The 21,154-nt window shown below is 44.7% G+C and overlaps 1 protein-coding gene and 1 long non-coding RNA gene across 6 annotated transcripts in view; one reads left to right on the plus strand and one right to left on the minus strand.

The window, feature by feature from the left end:
• Kcnq1 (potassium voltage-gated channel subfamily Q member 1) overlaps positions 1-21,154 on the minus strand; it is a 318,171-nt gene that overhangs the window by 157,461 nt on the left and 139,556 nt on the right. For all 3 annotated transcript variants that reach the window (XM_021166795.2, XM_029479748.2, XM_085841141.1), the window contains exon 11: positions 9,867-9,987. In XM_021166795.2, coding sequence (XP_021022454.1) covers positions 9,867-9,987 — 121 coding nt within the window. The remainder of the gene's footprint in view (positions 1-9,866; positions 9,988-21,154) is intronic.
• Positions 1-21,154, plus strand: part of LOC147002813 (uncharacterized) — an 87,776-nt gene that overhangs the window by 25,699 nt on the left and 40,923 nt on the right. For 2 of the 3 annotated variants that reach the window (XR_015047782.1, XR_015047781.1), the window contains exon 2: positions 11,859-12,900. This is a non-coding gene — a long non-coding RNA (uncharacterized LOC147002813). Of the gene's footprint in view, positions 1-1,617; positions 3,622-11,858; positions 12,901-21,154 lie in introns of all 3 variants that reach the window. The other variant, XR_015047783.1, reaches the window with a different exon arrangement.

Consider the following 21,154-nt stretch of genomic DNA (forward strand, 5'->3'; position numbering starts at 1 on the left):
GGTAGCATGGAGTATACAGAGCCTTAGGGAAGAATAACTGTTTGTTTGAGACAGGTCTCATTTAGCTCAGTTTGTTCTCAAACTCATTGTCACTGAGGATGACTTTGAACTTCTCATCTTGTCTGCAGCTCCTGAGTGCTGGGATTACAGATATATACAACTAGACCTAGTTTATGCAGTGCTGGGGGTCAAACCCAGGGCTTCATAAATGATAAGCCAGCAGCTCTCTAACTGCTAAACCACATCCCCAGAGGGAAGAATATCTTCAGTGAAGCCCTGAGCCTCTGGGGTGGACTGCTTTACCCCTCCCCCTGTGCACATAGCATGCTAAGTTCAGTCAAGCCTGGAGCCTTTTGTCAAGCATTGCTCCACTGAAGGTCGCCCATGCTGTGCCTCCCCCCCCCCCCACCACCCCCGCCACCCCAGGCACCTGCATCTGGAGCCCACACTCTCAGCTGGTAGAGTTCATAGGGTAGGTTTTTGTTTTCTGAAAAAGACTATTTCAGTGTTTTGGATCAGCAGAGTTTCAATTTAATTTAACAATTTTAAGCTCAGTGGTGGCGGCACATGCCTTTAATTCTAGCCTTTTAAACTGCCAAGAGGCAGAGGCAGGCAGGTTTCTGAGGCCAGCCTGCTCTACAAAGTGAGTGTTCTAGGACAGCCAAGGCTATAAAGAGAAACCTTGCCTCTAAAAAACAAACAAACAAACAAACAAACAAACAAACAAACTCCATATCCAAACCTGAGGGAAATAAAAGTCTGGCTACCTCCAAAGGAGGTAGACTTAGGCAAGAGAAAAAGATCTTGGAGCAGAGGGCAGGGTGTTGGCTCACACATATGGTGTAAGTGTAGTCAAGGCCAGGGCAAGGGGACAGGCCCAGAACAAATGAGCACTTTAAGTCCCAGTATGACCTTCACCCTACCATTTTCACCTCAGGTACAGAGACCAGCTGCCTAGGAAATTAATGGTGGGGCCCAGAGGACAGCTGCTTAGTGCTACCTACTTCAATGAACCTAGTTCTGTTGGGGCAGCAAGTTTAGGCCCTAAAGCAGGATAGGTGGATTCACGTAGGTAAGAACCCTGCCTGAGAGTATGTGTTTGTAGAGCGCTCTATGTTCTCTAAGCCTCATCTTTCACCCTTCTTACCTGCCTACAACCCCACAACCTAAATACCTCCTAACTACCTTGCAAATGCAGCCTCATTGCTGCCTCAGTTCTCCAGTACCACAAGCCACTGTTAGGACAGAGTTATACTTGGAGTTTGATTTTATATGAGGGCTTACAAGCCAGAGTCCTCAGAGAAAAGCCAGGTAGAATAAAAAATATCCCTGAAAACATCTTGAATTACACCCTTCCCCAGTAATCTCTCTCAGAGCCCTCTGATCTCTTGTTTCTAAGTTGTTCTCATGCCCCCAAAGAAGAAGAAGAAGCTCTCAGGGGACCTGCCAATTGTCTCTGGACTTCTGGGGCTGTAGCTATATGTGTGATGAGATTACTTAGGCAGAATATCTAAGCAGATGGTGAGGCCAGGATTATGGAGCTAGAGATGCTTGGCTGAGTAGAGACTTAGACTAGACCCCTATCTACTTCCCCCCATTCTCTTCCATGTTTCCAAGATGTCACCCAGGTCACCCATGGATCCAGCCATGGGCTTATCGTCAGACCTCTGCTAACCAGTCATTGCTTTTGCCAAGGACACCTGAACTATCCCAAAAGGAATACAAATATAGGCATAAATACTGAGTCGGAGGCTTCGGAGCGCCATGAGAAGCTTAAGAGGAAAGAACACCCTAGTTCCGAGTCTCTGAGATCTAGAGATGCCAGCATGGCCTGGAAGCCAGTGAAGGCTCCTGGCTTCCTTATGTGGCAATGTCAATCATGGTATACTTAACAGTCTGAATTCACAGAATTCTGATGGCAGAAGGTGATCAGATGACCAGTGCCCAAACCCACCATGGACTGTTCAACTCTACCAATGGTCATAAACTCTCACGTATTACTAAGAGTGCCAGCTTACTACTTACTCTCAGGACTTCAACCTGACCTTCACAAAAGGAGACATAGGCCCCCAGTGACAGTGTGTCCCAGAATGAACCTGGCCATTCCAGTATTTCTTGTGTGAATAGTAGCAAGTTTCTGCCCTTTCTGAATCTTTAGCTTCCCCTTTTGTGAAGCCGAACACTGACCCACTAAGTTCTCCAGCTTACACAGATATACATTATGTATATCAGCTAACTATACTATCACCAACTCTAGCACCAGAAGTGCAGCACAGGCTAGCACTGAAAAGCTAGTTTGTAAATACTGTGGCTACATTTGGGTGTATCTTTTCAACAGAGAACCTTCCTATCACTTGCAGGGCCAAAGGAAGGCAGGATATAAAACTTACCCCTCTCCTTAGTCTGTCTGAAGGTAGGTGCTTTGAGTAAGCAAGTCAGCCCAATGATGATGGGACCAAATATTGAAGCACACAGAGGCACCTTTAACTGCCAAAGGCACAGTCCTTGGATCCCATGTCCGACTTCCTCATCAGAGTTATGGGTGCTAGTCTTCTGCTTGTACCTCTATTTATAGGAGTCCAAACAGCTCACAAGCCCCTTCCCCAGCTACTTCAGGCTTTAGTCAGGACTTGTAGCCTTCCCCTGCTGCTACATATTCCAGATCATCCCAGAGCTCAGTCCTCTTAAGTCTGATTTTATCCTGTTTAGGACGGCACTTGGGATGCAGCCTGACCCATTTGTAGCCCATGGAAATCATTACCTGGCAGTTTTTAAAGCTGTCAGGTCAGATAAGCAAAACCTTATGGGGTCTCCAGTCACAAAGGGATACTTTGTACTTTCTCAAGTAGTTCCCCAAGTCAGGTATATGACTGGATACCTGTCCACATTTGCTAAAATGTATATACCAACAGAGGAAGATACATTCTAGATGTGTTAATACACAAAGAGAACTGTAGCTCATAGACATTAAGAAAACTGCTTTAGGGTCCTGTGAGCAGGATTGGATGACCCAAGCCTGCTAGGGTTTCCTGAAAGACAGGGTCCGTAGCCACTGTGAGCCCACAGCAAATGCAAACTTCCCAGGGCTTCCTGGAAGACACTGTTCTTAGCTATTGCGAGCCCACACCAGACCATAAGCATATGCAGAAAACTACAGTAAGAGGAAAGGAAGGTGACCGAAATGGCTGGAGAACCAATCAGGCCATTGTTCTGCAGAGCCCTCATAGGGCCATCACAAAGGACATTTTCCTAGAAACTGATGCATATATATTGAAGCAAAGGCCTTACAGAGCCAGCCAAGCCAGCCATGAGGAAGAACTGTGGGAGCCTGCATACCCCAGCCCTCAGGTCCCTCTGGTAAACAGCAATGATAATGAAAGGGTAACACTGGCCAAAGAGAACAACCTGAAAGCTGACCAGTTGAACAGAGGACAGTCCAGAGGTGAACCATATGCCAACAGTGAGCTGATTTATAGTGACACTGATATGGCAGGGCAGTGGGAGAAGGATGGTGCTGTATCAGACTGGATGTCCAAGTGGAGGAAAAAGCTTATCTTGACCTTGACTTCACACAGGACCCAAAAATGGATTCCAGATGGACTGCAGATCTACATGTGAAAGGTGAGCTTTTAAAGCTTTAGAACAAACCAGAATATCTTTATGACCTTGGAGTAGTCAAAGTTTCTTAAGTAGGACATAAACAGCACTATCCAGAGAGGAAATGTTTGATTAACTGGACCATGTTAAAATTAAGACCGTCTGTTCATCAAAAGACACCAAGAGGGGGCAGGACAGTCCGCAAGCAGGGCAGTATTTACAATACATGTATCTGTGTATCTGACAAATGACTCACACTTAAGAACACCCAGGACAGAGAGAGATAAACTTGTGCCTGAAGAAGAACAGCTCTCAGTATAGGATATAGATGTCTTACAGAGATCTATAAAGAAATGAGAATATAGAATGGGGCTTAGCTCATTGCAAATTACAGATGCCATTTTGATGTTATGAGAAGCCAGAATGGCTAAAAAGGAAATAGTGAAAAATTCCAAGTGTGTGTGAGGATGTGGAAAAAAGTGGAATATTCACATGCTGCCAAGCAGGGGTAAAAGTTGGGGTGACTGCCATGGGAAGCAGCTGATCCCTCAATGACCCAGCACTTCTAGGCATACAATTAGCAGAGATAGCCATAACTTTTACCAGACACATATAGGTAGATTATTCTTAATAACTCACTACTCAGATCTGCCCAGTGGTCATGGGTAGTAGAATGAAAGAGCAAATCACAGGCCACTCAGAGCAGAGTGTCAACAATCAAAAGGCTCCTGAGACCACTGTTTTCTTCAGCCTCACCGGGAGGGGTGGGTGGTTCTCAGACATCAGAGTGAATGAAAGTCCAGGTACATGTGTGTGCTGTATGCGACCTAGCCATGTAGATTTCAAACACGGGCAAAGATGGCTGTTGCTGCTGGGAAGTGAGCTTATGGTTTGTTCTTGGTGTGTCCATGATAGGAAATGGGATCTAGGGGACTTCCTGGGGATATTGCTTTCTTTGGATGCTTGGCTCTCAGGTAGGGAGAATGCATTAAGTTTGTACTGGAAATCTGTATACGTTACTCTTTTGATGTGTTCCCTTTCTACTATAAGTAAGTTTGTAACCCAATGCCCTATATAAGACAGTATTTTCTGAGCTTTACTAGAGACACAACTCGGTACAAGCCCAGAGGGACTGGCCTTGCCGCCTGACTACCACCTTGTTTAGAAGGATATATTACTCCAGTACCCTGACCAGACCACCAGCAGTCCCTACTGTTCAGTTTCCACCTCCAGCTCTAGGCAAAGCAAACAGAAGATGTGTTTGAGGAGCTCTCTCTGTTATTCAGAGTACCTTTCTTTTATGGAATCAGTGTAGTATGTACTGTCACACTACTCTCCCTGGCCTCTCTGTCTCCCTCAGAACAATTCTAGGAGGTTGCTGCATCCCTTTTCATGTGCTTAGATGGAAGAAGTGAAACTAGGGAAGGTTAGGGGCACTGGGGGCTGCCTATAGCTGGGCCAGTGCAGGCTGGGAGCCAGATTGAGGGCATTCGATTCCCAGTCCCTTTCCCACTGAGCCACTCCGCCTCGCTTTTAATTTAATTAGGAGAACATTTAATCCCCCGTGCATTTCAGAGACGGGTTTGAGCCTGGCTGGGGCCTTGTGGGGCTCTGACAGGGATCCTGTGACTCATACAGCCTTGCACAGCCCTCCCGGGAGGGCTCCCATGGGGCTTCTTTGGCACCTTGAGCAGACAGAGGTGGTCTGGATATTCACAGAAGACAGGACACTAGTCTGGAAAGACAAACTGGTCTCATCTGTTCTTGACAAGCCCCCTTCCCTATCCTCCTGGACACTGCCCCCAACATGGCCCCTCCATCTTCTTCCATCATCATTTGCAGGTTGAGAAGCCAAGTAAGAGAAATGGGTGCTCACTGAGGTGCCATAGCAGGCCCTGATTGTCTCCAGGCCCTGAATATCCCAGGCCAAGCAGTCCCATCAGAAGAGCTAGCCCCCTGGTCCACTAATGCTCCCCTTCCAGAAGGCATAGGCTGGCCCCAGCCTCGCTGACAAACGCAGAATTCAGGAGACATTAGTAGTGATGTGGATGAAAGCCAGGCCACAGCGGGCCTCCCTGGAAAAGAGAAACTCGACCGTCTTGGCGTGAGATTCTGCAGGGTCCAGGAGAAAGTTGAAGACATGGAAATTCTAATTAACGCACAAGGGGCTGGTTTTGCTCAAAGATTTTTGAAGCTGTCATGTCAAAAGAGGCCCGGCAAGCACATGCTCGCCCGGGAGGTGCTTGTGGGCACCTGGTGGGATTCTTGCAATGTCCTAGCCTGTATTCTTACTTTCCCTCTGTCCTCTAGACTTTCCTCCACCCATCTTGGTAAACTGGTGGCCCCTGAATGTCATCCCAGAGTGGGATGACAGGCTGGTTAGTAAATAAATGTTGAGGCTTCCAGTTGAAAATGTCACAACAAAATGTCAGAGGGCTCAGGAACCAACCTCTTGGAAGAAACCTTTAGGGAAACTACATGGCAGAACCAGGCTGAGCTATAGGCTGCTGTGCTTATGGTAGAGTTGGCATTTGGAGATGTTCATCTTAGATATCCTTGTGCAACGGTTGGGGGAATGGCTTCAGACAAGTTCTGATTGATTTATCAGCTGGAGGGTGGGGTGAAGTGGCTGTAGGAGAAGCTCACTGAGGTCAAACCCAGACATGCTTCTTTAGCGTGCTCATGTCCTGGACCCTATGTATGTCTCAGCATCTATGGGACGTACCTGGAGACCTTGCTTCATTTCAGGCAAGGCTAATGATGATGTGCTTTCTGTGTCAGAGTAGGACTGGCAGTCTTAGGGTTCTTTCACCCTGGAATTTTGGGGAGTGCTGGAAAAAGAGTGGCCATGAGCAACCACAACACTCTGCTGCTTGCCTGACCCAGGCTAGAATCAGGGAGCTTTGATGATAGCCTCAAGAGGATGCGAGAGGCATTCCTGGGGAAAGGGAGGACTGAGTAGACACTGGAAAGATGTGCAATTCTGATGGCTACAGGACCAACAAGGACATTCCAGCTGGTGGGATACATATGAGCCCTTGCCAGTTAACTCCAGTAAGCAGAATCCTGGAGACTTGCCCTATTCGTTGTAAAGATACTCCCCATCTCTCGTGGCAGTGGGTCTCTATTTCCTGCGTGGCCCTTAGAAGTCTGGAGCAAGGCTTTAGGTAGAGGATTCATGTTGAGGGAGATTGAGGAGTACAGGGCTCCCTTCCAATGATGTTAGAACCAGGAAGACAGCATCTGACTGAAATATGTATGCAACACTGAGGCCCAGCTGCCCAGAGCTGGATGAGGCCTGGGGCTTACTTGAGGAGCTGCTGGTACGTGCCTGTTGAGCTGGGGTCAGAGAAGCTATATTGTCTTCTCAGCATCCTTCTCTGATTACCTCTCTGGTTTTCAATAGGCCTGCACCTTGGCCTCTCTGTCCCCCAAACTATCAGTGGCCAACAGTCTCTGAAAAGAGGAGCTTCACCCAGCCCCAGGGACCTTCCCATAATCAAGGCTACAGTGACCTCACCTCCCTAAGGGCCCCTGGGCGGGGAGAGCTTGAGATGGAAACAAAATGTGTCTTTATTTATGCTTTTAATTTGAATTCTGGAACTGGCCCAGCATGGTAATACATTTAACATCAGTAAAATACTGAAGAAAAATGGATCTGTTTTTCTGCAACTGCTTCCCACCCACTCTGCCCCCTGCAAGACCCTAGTACACATCTCTGTCCCTGGTAGACACGTACGAGGGTGTGTGCCTCTTTTTTTGGTGTAGGTTCATAGGGCCAGCTGCCCACAGGAGCCATGCTGCATCAGGGAGCTGCTGGAGCCTAGCTTAATTACAGACATCAATCAACAGGCTGACTGTGCAAGAGGCAAAGGAATGTAGCCCTGGTGTGGGCACGTGGGCCCCTTACACAGTACCCACGATGGCCTATCTGCTCCCCTAGAATGTGGAGGGGTCTTGATAAGGCCAGTAGTCCTGGGAGCACATCGGGTTCTAGGACCCAGACACACACCAGGCCTATGGTCATGCTCTCTGCTAGGACTTCCACCAAGGATGGCACTAGACTTCTACAGATGTGGGTGTCTAGATTCTCAGATGCCTCAACCCTGACCCCAACTCTGCTTTGACCAGATTATATTTTTTGCTTAAGCCTATGATCTCTCTCGGTCTCTACCTTAGGTCTTTTAACTCAGCCCCACCATGGGCTCCTCCTTTCCTCCTTTCCCACCTTCCTAGATTGGCTTGTTCCCAGCTGCTGCATTTGGAATAAATTGGCCTAGAAAGGGTCTTGGTGTGTTCTTGGGTAGAGACTTGACTGGATAAAGACTGTCCACCTACTCAGGTTCCAGGAGTGCTGGCCTGAGAAGAGCCGTGGTACCTGGAAAGATGGTGACTCAGTAGACCTATAGAGACCAAGAAAGCATCATTCATGTCTCTGAGGCTCTGTTTCCTCAGAGTGGAGATCAGATTTGGCCTAGTACTCAGAGCAGTGTTGTCTTAGTGGCTTAGGGCTGCTTCTAGAACAGATAGACAGTGAATGTCTGGCTCCAGGAGCTTTGAGTATACTAATACCAGCACAGGTGGCCTTTTGCCCCCCAAAAGTGTGGCTATAGGGCATCTATGGACTGAACTATGGTCATGTATCACCCTCCCTTGGGACCTCGTTGGTGCTCACAGTAGTTAGGAGATGTGAGACATGTCTGTCCATCTGGGTAGATGGTTTGTTGAGAGCACTACTCTCTCGTTGTAGCTGCTTCTGTGTCTGGAGGTTGCTCCATGACCAGAAGAATAAAATGGAATGAATACCAATGAGAGGTGAGTGATCAGGGGTATAAGAAGGCTGACTGGTCTTTCTAGGCTTAGGCAATTCCCTGAGGCCTGCTATGGTTGCCATGGTGCTACTTACTATCCTTACTCCTAAGCAGGCACTGGCATATCCAACACCAGCCACAAGACACCAGTGTTTACACTTTGAGTTTTCTTGAGCCTTGGACTTGATGGAGAGACTTAACTATAGTGTAAGCTATTTTTCTACCCTCTGACGCCAGCCTCTACCTGCCTAGCCTGTCTGGACTCCTGCTCCCACACCTTTGTTTCCGCTTGCTAATTCAGCCAGCCTGTAAGGCTATCTTAGGAGGGAGAGTGACCCCTGCTTCTCAATAACATTCTCACTCTCTCTACACCCACGAACCCTCTCTAAGTCTTACAAACCATGAGGCACTGCTAACCTCCTTTAAGTTTGGGTGGCCTGGGAAGATAGTGGGCATGCCTTGTTTGATCATAATCATTCTTCTGACAAGCCTGCCTTCCCCCAGGGTGGCCTCAACTTGGCTATCTGGTTACTTAAGAAACCCTCGGCACTGTGAGTCCAAGTTTCTTCAGTCATTGTAAAGTCAAGCCTGAAATCTAGGCATAGGCCAGAAGTGTTATGACTACACAAGGTTAAGGACAAGAATTTTAGTAGAAAGAGTGAAAGAGTCTCAGAATGCGAATCTTAGGAGAACTAAGAGTATGGCATTAACATCCTGACACTTTTCTAGAGGAGTACCCAGTGGGGCAGTGGTCAGAAGGGGTCTGAGTGATCTGCCTCCACCACATCGCTGCCTCTACTGAGTTTTGGTAGGAACATTTGAGTCACATGTTGCAGAGAAATCATGGCATGGCTGGGTACTGGGGTTTGTCCTAGTGATGCCTTGATGGGGGCCCAAATGAGGGGAGAAGATGGGCATGTGTCCCAGGCCAGCTGTGCCTCGGGGGAAGGCCAACTGGAAGGCATAGAAAATCAGCCATTTCCTCCACCTGAAGGAGCCCCTGAGGACAGTAGTGGCAACTGGCAGGCAGCACCAGGCATCTGCCCTATGGCTTTGGCCAAAATCCCACAGGGAAATGCTAAAAAATAATGTTAACTCTCTTGAAGGAGTGGTGGAGGGGCATAGGGGAGGAAAAACAACAACAACAACAACAACAAAAACCAACCCAAGTTTCTCAGACGCTCAAAGCATGCAAACAAGTGGAAAATGATCAATCTGGTTTTCCATAAGTCAAGACAAGAGGATCATGTTTCCAGATTCAGTGGGAAAGCCCCTGCCCTTCTCTCCTGCCTGAGCCCTGAGGCCAGCCCCAGCAGCCAGTGTCCCCAGGTTCATAAGGATAGGCAGTGAGTTGTGGGTACTGGGTAAATAGACTGCATCCCAGCCAGAGGATAAGCTTTGCCCTATGCCAGGGCAGTTCCCTTGAGCCCCAGCCTGTGAGGGCAAATGGACACTCACTGTGACACATGGGTGATGGGGGTCAGCAGTGTCTCCCCTTCCAGGTCCAGGTCCTCTGCAAAGCTGTTTGTTCTCAAGAAATGGGGTGTGCTTACTTCCAGCAGTGTAGGGCTCTTCCTTACTGTGAAGAAGGTATGGGGACAGCTCATTAGGCTTCAATAGAAACTTGATCATGAAGGGGATCCAGAACTGGACAGAACTAGACTCAAATGTCCACCTCAACCTGCTATTGCTATGGGATAAACCTGTAAGCTCTCAAGATCAGGTGAAGAGTGAGGACAGAGCTTGGAAGTTTTAGCCTTATCCATCAGGTTGGTTTACACTGAGTGGAATAAGTGAGTGGGCATTCACTTATTCCATTCACTTATGCCCATTCACTTATTGATTGGTCCCCAGGTGCCTGGGGTCTCAGCCTCCCAGGGTAAACCATAAAGGCTGGTACATTCTCCCCAGTGTTGTAACTGCCCTGGGGCTGAGTTCCAGAACTGAGTAAGGTTCTGCCCTATATATGTTAAGTTCTAGGCCTCTCACCAGCTTCACATAAAACATTTGTGCAAAGAAGAAATGAAAGCACTGATCTCCAGTACTGTGCTATTCACACACATACACTGACAGATCAGTGGACCATGCAAAAAAGGGTGCTAGTACCTCTGCCTATCAGGAATCACAAGCTGAATTCCTTGTTCTGGTCACGATGCCTTATTAACCGGGTTCTCTTTGAGGGAGGCCTCCAGACTGTCCCAAGAGCTGACTTCCATAGCTCAGGGGACTGATCCAGATTAGTCTTCACAGCATTTCCAGCTTACGAGTGTTTGCTCTCAACTCACTTCTCCTTTAAAGTATCTAATATAGAAGTATTAAGTACTTCTGATGAGTGGAATATTGAAAAATTCAGAGTGGTCCTCAAATACAGGAATCCTCTGCCGGCCGGGACCCTGGCTTTTCTGGTAGCACAAATGTGAGGTCATAAACTTGGACAGACTTCTGTTCTTGTCAGTTTTTCTTACTCTGCGACATTCTTTTCTTCAGGTATGCAGCTATGCATCTAATGATCATTTTAGCAGCACATGAGCCCATAGCTTAGGTCTACCACAATTAACTTTACTCATCCCATATTTTATGGATGTTCAGTCTTGTAGTTTTATGACAACCAGACAGTGATGTAATATCCATCTTTATTGTTAAAAGTTGTTGACATACTGGGCAGGTGAGATGGCATGACTTTGGTAATATTAATAAGTGCTTTTGGATTGTTCTTCTGTTAAGTTGTAGCCAACTATTCCTCCCCTTCAATTTTGCTTGGCCTTTCAAGCATGGATAAACACTGAGGTTTTCTCATTTTCAAAATTGTTATTAGTTCTTTGAGACTATGATCAATGAACTTTGATCCTCAACCACTTCCTAACTTCCCAATTTTGTATCCTCTTGTTTTAAAATTCAATAATTCATCAACTTCAGTTTGTGCTCTCCATGTAATTCTGGGTGTGGGGCTGTAATACTGCAGTATGATTGACCCACCAGGAGTTAGAATGTTAAGGAAAAACTCTCCTTTCCCAGGAGCCATTAATTGTCCATAGCTTTTCAAGAACCTCTTGGGGTTCGTGAACTTCTTGTACTCAATGATACAGTGTTGACTGGCTTGATCTTGTGTAGGCAATCATGCAACTGTCCTGTCATACCCAGAAGTTACTTTCTTCCAGTTGTCGCCTATCTCTGGCTCTTACAGTCTTCCCATCCCCTTTTATAATGGTCCTGGGCCTGTGAGAGGGGATGGTTTTCTCATTTTCATATTCACTGACTGCTTCTGGCTTGTTTGGGATTCTTCTTGCAGAATTGCCCATTAATAACCTTTGCTTGGCATTTCAAAGGAACTTTTAATTCATTAGAGATAATAACCTTGTGTTACATGAAGCATAATTAACTTTCTTAGTCTATGTTTGGCTTTTTAACACTCCACTGTTTTATCATAAAGACTGTCTTGTTTTTTTACAGTGATACATTTACTTTATGGAATGGATTTCTCACATCTACTACAGCAGTCTTACATTTATTTCCAATATAAACATACAAATGTGGGCATACATCTGTATGTGTGTATAAATTTTAACACATTTAGCATTTATGTGTAATGCAAAGGATGTTTAGAAGTCATACAATGAAATTCAAGAACACTATATATAGTCTTTTTAAAAATCTGAAATATAACATAAAACTAAAAAAAAACCATTAAGAAAACTTTAAAATCTCTAAGACTTTAGATTTGAAAGTGAATTGAGATGCAACACCGAAAACTTAATCCAAAGTGGGGGAGGGGAATCAACTTTATTATAATTAGAAACAAATGAGTTATTCCTGCAACAAGTGCATTTTGCTAAGTAGCAACAGAAGCAAGGAGAAACAGGCTTACTGACTGTTAAAATGCTGTGCTTTGTGAAGACAATGAGACAAATCACAGATTTACTGCATATCACTTAGTGGAATCAAGGGCTTTGTACCCAGAGTATATAAAGAAGAATGATCATAATTTGACAACAGTGAAGCAAACAGCCCATCTTAAAAAGTGGATTACAAATAAGCATGGGAAATTGTGCTCAGCAACAGTCTATGGTCTTTATGGAAATACAATATTAAAGCTTCAGTGAGATAACCCTGAAAATTATCATGAAGATGGATAAAGCATTAAATTAAAACCTTGTAACAGCCAGCACTTCAAGGAGGCAGAATGACTGCAACCCTCATGTGCCCAAGGTAGGAATGAAAAGTGGCCCAACTGCTCTGAAGAACAAACTTCATAGTCTTATAAACACACATGATTTATGACTCAGTGTATGGGATATTTAAGTTCACATAAATCTGCACACAAAGATATATAGCAATTTTACCTCTAGGTGCAACAAACAAGCTATAACCAAGATGTCAACAATTAAATGAATAAAGAAATCATGGTGTATCTATCTGTTCCATCTATGCAGTGGAATAATGTCCAGCAATCAACTAGAATATTGGAGGATCCTGGGACAGATAATAGACTATGGTGAGTAGACTGTGTGTTGTGAATACATGATAGAGCACTGAAAAGAGAAGCTGGGGTCTGGGGAAGGAGGAACTTGCTAACGTTGCTTTAAAATATAATGTTTGGACTAAAGAAAAACTAGAGAAAAAATACTGACATAAACACAATATTCTTGTAGATAATTTTGTTTCATACAGGGGTACTGTATATCAAGGATTATACAAACCAGTATCTATACTAGAAAATGGGAGCTGAGGACAAAGTAAGGATAATCAGAAACAGTATAAACAGTATAAACTCGAGGTAAGCTGCATAAAGATACAAACCCTGAAACATGGATGTATATAGACTTTAGTTATAGACATACATATTTCCTAGTTCTTTCTATCTGCAGAAAGGATATGTAAACAGTGACCCTTTTGTGGCAAAGAACACACTCCATGGCCAGATCATATTTTCTAACATTGTTAGTTCACCAATAAAAGCGAATATGGTTCCTTGGAAGAATGGCCGCTTCTGGGGCTAGCACAGGGAAACTACAAGATGAACCTAAAAGGAAATAAATGGAAAGCATGTCTAAAGGGCTCCTGTACAAGTGGCTAGAGTAGAAAAAGTTTAGCAACAAAACAATAATCCTCAGCTATACACCAAAAACACAGTTGCCAAGTCTGTCCATATTTCTAAACAACTGAAAGTGAGATGAAGGACTTTCTAAAAAAGTGATCTCTGTAAGTGTAGAAGGAACGAGTTAACCAGAAGTGCACCATAGAAATGCTTGCTTCAAGAAAGATCCATGGATGAAGGCTAGAATGAGTAGGTGAAATCTTAAGTACAGACTTCAAAGTCTCCCTCCCCGTAGTTTTTTTTTTTTTTTTTTCCAGTGACATTGATTGAATCCAGGGCCTTGTTCATGCTAGACAAGCATTCTGCCACTAAGCTACATCCTTAGTCCCAAAATAAATTTTAATTGCTTTAGTGATTTTAACACATTCACAGAGTCTCTAATACTCTTTTGCAAGAGATAGAATGAAATTCCTCATTCTCCGAATGTTGGCTAGACCTGGTGACTTGCTTTTAATAACTAGATCTGATAAAGGTGAAATAGTGGGTCAATTACAGTGAGCTATTTAATCATGTAAAGTTGACACCATGTTGATGGAAGAAAATGAGAAAAGCACCTTGCCTTAATGACATTTACGACACCTGTAACCCTATTCTAATTTTGAGAAAATTTTATACAGACCGAGAGTAGCACTGACATTTGATAAGTATTCAAAAGCATCAACTCCAGTGACAGTACTGAGAAGCTGCTATAGGTCACAGGACACTAAGGTCCTGCTGAATGAGCGTGATGGTAGATATTGGACAGGCTCTTGGAGCATCAAACTGGGAGAAGGACTAAACTGTAGCTCTACAGTGTTGTATGAAATTAAACTTGTTTTAGTTTTTATCAAAGTAACATGGTTATGTAAGGTACTGCCATGAAAGGTACATTGCAAGACTATTTTTTCTTTTACAAGAATATGTAATATATGCAAATAAAACATACATAAATTAAAAGGGAAAAGAAGCAGAATAGTAGAAAAGAATCTCTAGTGTATAAAGATAGATTAAAAACTATTAAGAAAAGCACAAAACTTTAATCAGAGACACCGACAAACAGAAAACTGCCTTTATTGCATTGACAAAACACTCAAAAAATGTATTTGGAAGTGTAAAAGACCAGGAAAAAGTAATATTCTTTAAGAACAGGGTGGCTAATAGGCTTATCAAACACAAGTACTTCAACATAGTAGTCATTAATACAATGTGGAACTGATTCAAGGAGAGACTTAACTGGCTAGTGGGATAGAACTGGATGTCAGAAAATAGGCCTACACATGGACACTTGCAATGTATTAAAGGCTTACTTATCATGAGATAGCCTTTTAAATGACACATTCAAGGACAAGGAAATTCACATGGGGAAAACACTGAACTGGGCCCTTAATTTTCTCACAGCGTACATTGAAAATGCATTCTTGGCATTTCAGGGCTTATGACAAGTAGAACTAGAAGGACCATAGGCCTGGATATAGAAGAATATCTACATTGCTTTGGGGTAGGATAACTAAGAAGCAATAATCAAAAAGAAAAATAGCAATTTAGCCACATTCAGAGTCAAAACCTAGATATCTGAATACATTTTAAATAGTAAAAAGGGATTCAAAAATGATAAAACATATAAAAAGTTTGATAAATCAGTAAAAACAAATAGATAAGTCTGGCGGCACAGGTCTGTAATCGTAGCTACCTAGGAAGCTGAGGAAGGAGAAATATTATGTTCAGAACCTTGCCGGGACAACAATGAGTCAGGATAACTCTCAAAGAGCAAAATGAGGGCTAGAGATGGCTCAGTGGTAGTGTCTTCCTACTAGGTATAAGACCTTAGGTTTAATTCTCTAGCACTGAAAAAAAATGACCTAACCGAAAAATAAGCAAGACACCCTACACCCACCCCCTTCAAAATGAGACAAGAATTCAAAAGCCTGATGAGCTTATGGAAAGGTGTTGTGCCTGACTAGCAATCAGGGAAATATAAATAAACTCAGGAGCTCATGGCCCATGGGGCCAGCAGCAGACTTCCAGCAGGAAACTATACAGACATTACTTAGTCATAGCTGGAAGAAGGGCTCAAGTAAAGGGCTCTATGCCTGTGACATCCTCAGAGAGACCAGGGAAAGACCTGTAAACTTTGAGGAATGTGTGCACATGAAGAGGCCCACAGGTCTGGGTCGTGGTGGGAGTATGTTACTGTTCCCATTCTAGAGAGTCAGGGCTGAGATTCAAGTGTACTGGGTTATATTATACACTTGTCAAGTCACAGCTACAACTTCATCCAGGATTCAAATGTTCTTTTGGAAAAAGAAAAAGAAAAAGAACACAAAAACATATTTCAGTGCTTGCATCACTTGTATACACAAGAAAGGAGAAGCAAAGAGGTGACTGGAAGAGGGGGCTGTGTTCTACACACCCAGAATGACAAGTGCCATCTCCAAGCCTGAGGGCCCAGGGTGAGCCCCTCAACTCCTGAGAAAGGCTCTGTCCTGGTATTAGGAAATTAAAATGTGCACATCAGTTGGCTGTCCACAGCGGGCGGGGCCTGCACCTGCCAGAGAGGAATGTGGACTCTTTGGTTTAATCCTGGGAAGGGTTCATGGGGCCCCTGCAGTGAGGGTCAGAGAGGGGCTCAGCACAGTTGTTTTTCCAAGTCAAAAGGAGAGACTGTTGTCTGCTAGGCATGTCTCAGAGACTTTAGGGGTGCTTCTCTTTCATGGGAGAAACACTATTCAGGACTGCCACCCACTTTACATTTGGATCTGTACTCACAGCCAGGTCAGACATCTCAAAGATTCTGGAAGGGAGTTGAGAGGGCAGGGTTTCAACTTATACACACTGGTGGTGCTCCTCTTAGGCAAGAGCTTGGGGCAAGTATTATGTTCTAAGAAGCCCCATTGGGCACTTCATCTCTGAAGAGCCCAGGGTTTGTCTTTCATAAAGATATGAAAAGATAGCCCAACTGCAGAACAAACTATGAGACCATGGTGAATGTGACAAGGGTCATATGACCACTTAGAACCTGTATAGAGAATACTAGAGCAATGTCAGGTGCTCTCTGCTGAACCAGCCAATGTCAGTGGACCTGGTCCTGGAGGAAAAGTACTGTCTCCTAGTGGCAGTGAAGTCACATTTTCCTAAAATGATTCTAGGTTTTGATGCTTTCATTCCTTGGCTGCTTCTGTCTTGTCAGAGCCAGAATCTGGACCTAAGTGTGCAGGGCAGAACAAAACAATTTTGTTTTCTAGGAAAATGGGAGGTCTGGAATGGCTAATGTAGCCTCAGGCGTGGCAACTGCCCCAGCTGGAACTACCCACTGCCAAATTTCACCCTGAGAGAACCAAAACCAGACTGTATGCAGCATCTTCCTTCTCAGCCAAAGGGCCTACTCATTAGGGTGATTTGCATTTTACTTAAGCATTGAAAAAAAAAAAAAAAAAAAGACTGGAAGGAAATAGATCAAAATGTGATATGTTTGCCCGTGGATTAAAGGACTTCAAATGATTTTCATTTCCTTCCTTATAGTATATATATTTTCTATTTGAATGAATGATAAATTTAGAAGTCAGAAAAACATTAGTTCATACAAGCCTCCTGTATTTGCCTTGCCCTCATCATCCTGGTATCTAAGTATCTAAGTGTCCTTACTCAGCCACTTCCTCCAGTCTGTCCTTAAGATGCCCAAGAGACCCAATGACACAGAGCTCCTTCTTCCCAGGCTCTCCAAGACCTTCCCTTTCCTAGCTCCATTACTCCTGCGTTGAGCTCCCAGACTTTCCCTCTGCATAGCCGATCATCTGAGCATTCCAAGTCCAACTCTCTGCAAGGCCCCAGGCTACCCTGTTGCCCACTGCCCTCTGCTGAGACTTGCTGGTGTCAGTAACTTCACCCAGCTGCTCACCCCTGCCCTCCTCCTCCTAACTTATTATAATCCTGCCTGATCTCCCAGATGTAACCTAAACCACCTTCCTCCATAAGCTCCCCAAGGCTCTAGAGATTGCCCCTTCAATTGCTATGGGGCTTATGTGTGCCTGGCCCTCAGCACAGGAACCTTGCTTTCTTCCTCTCCCATGTCACCTCCGGTGCCTGGCACAGGCAAGTCCCCAAGCCAGCTCACTCCAATGGAATAAACAAGCTGCCTATGTCCTCCCCTAACAGAGGCCCTTTCCCTATCCCCCCTCAATCAATTTCCCCGTCTTGGTGGATTTGCCAAAGCCCTGTGGATCCTGCACCATGAAGGAAAAAAACCCTCCCTAGGGCATCTGGACAGCTGCAGCCAGGTCCTGTGTGACATTGCTGAGCTGCAGCCCCACAGCCTGTGCCAGCTGCCCATGCCCTGTTCACAGACCCTGAGCCAGACCAGACCCACCACCACCTGTGTCTTCACTCAGAGGGGAGAAGTAAGAGACAAGGACAGAAAGTGTAAAAGCTATTCCCACAACAGCTGCCAGGAACAAGGCGAGAGTGCAGTGTAAATGTATATTCACAGCTGGTACCCAGTTCCGCTTAGGAAAATACCTTGCTTGAGTGGACACCTGTTGTTTTTGCGAACTCTGCAACCAGGCCTGGCTTCTGGAAATAGTTCACCAAATCTTCCTTAGAGGGGTCCTCATTTCCTACTCCCCAGTGTGTAAGATTTAGGAATTCATTGACTATTTCCAAAGGGGGCTTTGTGGCTGGATCGCAACTTCAGAAACAGTTGCACTTAAAAAGATGGCTTGTACTTTGGTTGGGAGCATTGAGAACCTAGCCTGAGCCTGTGGCAGAAATCATTTGGAAAAAGTCTGGCATCTTTCTCTTGGTACATGTAAACTAGTGGACATCTTACATTTATTGGAAAGTGAGTGTTTAAGGACACAGATGAGTATAGCTATGCATGTATCTATAGGCAGAGAGAGGGAAAGAGCACAGAAAGGACAGGGTAGAAGGGGAAGGAGAGAAAGCATCACCAGACTAGCTCCAGCTGTGTCTGGAACAGCCAGGTTCAGATTCATAAACTAGAAAAATGTCCCATTGCCTTATCTAGATTGAAATGGACTCTGCAGTTTGTTACCAAGAGCACTTAGGAGTATAAAAAGCTAGGGGTAAGATATGAGCCTGAGGAGATAGGTCTAGGGGTAAGTCTAGTTTGCAAAACACAGCAAACAAACAACAACAAACACCCTAAGACAGTCTTGTTAAACTTTGCAGGATAGAAGACAGGAAAGAAGAAGGTTAGCTAGAAAAATCTGGCCCGAGGCCCCAGCTTCAGCTCTACATGGGCCAGGAAACTCTGGGAAAGGTGCTTCGTACAGCTGTCCACTGACTTTCTACTGTTATAATGCAAACTTCTCTTTAGAGAGCTTCTCTCTCTACCCTGTGTTTGCAGCACTTTATGGAACATGCTGTATTTTGTGTTCAAGCAAAGACTGAGGATACATTTAACTTGAGATGGACGGTGACATGACAGTTGAAGATGACCTATGGAATCCCAAGAAATCCTAGGAACAATGCTAGGCTTTGTGCAACTACAGAGTTCATAGTGCTGGACACTTTTTACTGAATGCCTTTTCTTATAATGGAGATAACAGGCCTAACACATAAATCTCAGAGTAAATGGAAATGGTTCTGTGGGCCCAAGGGTGGGGTCTGAATGGTAAGGTGCTAAAGAGGACAGGCAATGACAGAGCTAGCCCTAAACAAGCCCAGGAAGCAGAGCGTGAGTAGCACAGCTGCCTGCAGAACAAAATTAGTCTACCCAGCTTTCCATGCTGCAAGAAGTCACTGTCCAGGTCTCCCAAGACACATTTGGAAGGGAAGGTTCCAGGCAGTAAGAGCGGCCCCAGGAAACTTTAATATACAATGGAATCTGGGTTAAGCACTATCTTCTCCAAAAGTTGAGCTCACAGGACATTCCCCAGAAACCTCTGGAGAGGTGGGGAGGAAAGTTTCTGGAGGTCTTTTTGGACGAAGAAAACAAAAAAGTGGCCTTGATTTTTCAAGGAGAAATTACACAGGAAGAAAAAAATGTTTTTAATCTAATTAAGAGCGATCTTTTCACCTTCATCACAACATCACGGAAATGTGCCAGTTCTTAACTTCACACAATAATCAAAGCAATTAAGGAGAAGCCTTGGAAACTGGTGCAGATGTTCTCAGAATGTTTAATGGGGAAATGAGTTGCAGGCCTCATTCTCAGCATCCGGCTCCAGGCCCTGGCTACCAAATCCAGACATCTGCTGGGGCCCCACTCCCAGGCCTGGAGGGTGTGTGCTTGAGAAACACAGGTCTCTTCCCAGGCTGCCTCTAGCAAGGCCAGATCTGGGGCCCCAGAGGCTCCCCATGGTTCCTCAAGCCAGAGCCTGGACATAGTCAGAATCACCCCAGAGCTAGGGAGAAGCTTAATGTCAAAATTATGTTAACAACTGATGTCAAAAGTAATCAACTCAAACTGGCTCCCTCACCCCTGCTGGCTGCAGGAGGACTATGAGTAGAGGAAGGGAGGGCAAAGAGCCCCTGGCAGGGGCTGGGAGAGACTCTCTTCTTTGACCTCCTCAGCATGAAGATCACATAAAGGTGTGGCAGCATTGGTGCAAGTCAGACTCTGTGTGCTTTGGTTCAATGTTGCCAACTAGACCCGAGAAGCAAACTAGTCCATCCTTGAGTAATTTTCAAAAATCAGAGACCATGTAGAAAGGAGGGTGTTGCTCACTTAGTAACTAGCCTATTTTAGAGAGCAGAAGGGCATATGACTAAAGTTAAATGGCTTGAAAGTGAAGACCTTGATGTATGGTTCAGGCAGCTCATTAAACCACACTGGAAGCCCCGCTGTATGGTACACACAAAGATCATGGAAGAAAAGAAAACATCCCTGGTTTTGAGGACACATAGGCAGTATGGGTCCTCACACATGTATGACGTTTAGCATTCATACTGTCTTCATACCAAAGGCTTCTTAATAAAAGAAATACCAGATTTGACTCCAGGGCTTTGTTTAACTGCATGCAGGGTAGGCCAAAGGCAATGGAAAGAAATCTCTCAAAGTAAGCCTTCAGTGGCAGTCAATACTCCAGGTCCACATTACTGGTAGATCTTTAAGGAGTGTTGTAAGCTGAATTCCAGCTGTTCACTAACTAGACCACTTTCTTGGGAAGTGGCTGGAACAAGTTTCTTGTTATTCTCTGTCCATAAATCTAGCCCAAGAAAATGTGATAGGAAGGGGTTAAAGCCTTTAAGAATGAAAGTAACATGATATACTTTTTATCAAAAGAATTTTTGGGATTGCTATGTATAGGATGTAGCAAAGGAAAGCCAGGGAGACTTGGGAGGCCAGTGAAGAATGAAAGGGACATCAAAACAAACAGACAAACCCCTAAACAAACATGGTGGCATTAGCAGGGGAAGAAGCTATAGAGACCAGGAGTGGGAAAAGTCTATATGTGAAAAAGCATAATTTTAAAGATTTCCAGGAATGTTTGGAGAATAACAACATTCTACTCTCCCACTCCCACCCCTGGACTTCAAATCTCCTCACTTATTCTAAAACTCAGAACAAGCAATTCAACAACAGTAAGAGCAAAATAAAACCATATATGATCTATTCCTTCAACAGTAGGCCAAATACATAGAAATTACCCATGAGAGGAGAGTCTGCCCACCATTGTATACCTGTGAGTGCAAAAGGTCAGAAGAGGCCTAG

This window comes from Mus caroli, unplaced genomic scaffold (genome assembly GCF_978045245.1).
Source record: "Mus caroli unplaced genomic scaffold, Mus_caroli_1 scaffold_8, whole genome shotgun sequence".
Lineage (NCBI taxonomy): Eukaryota > Metazoa > Chordata > Mammalia > Rodentia > Muridae > Mus > Mus caroli.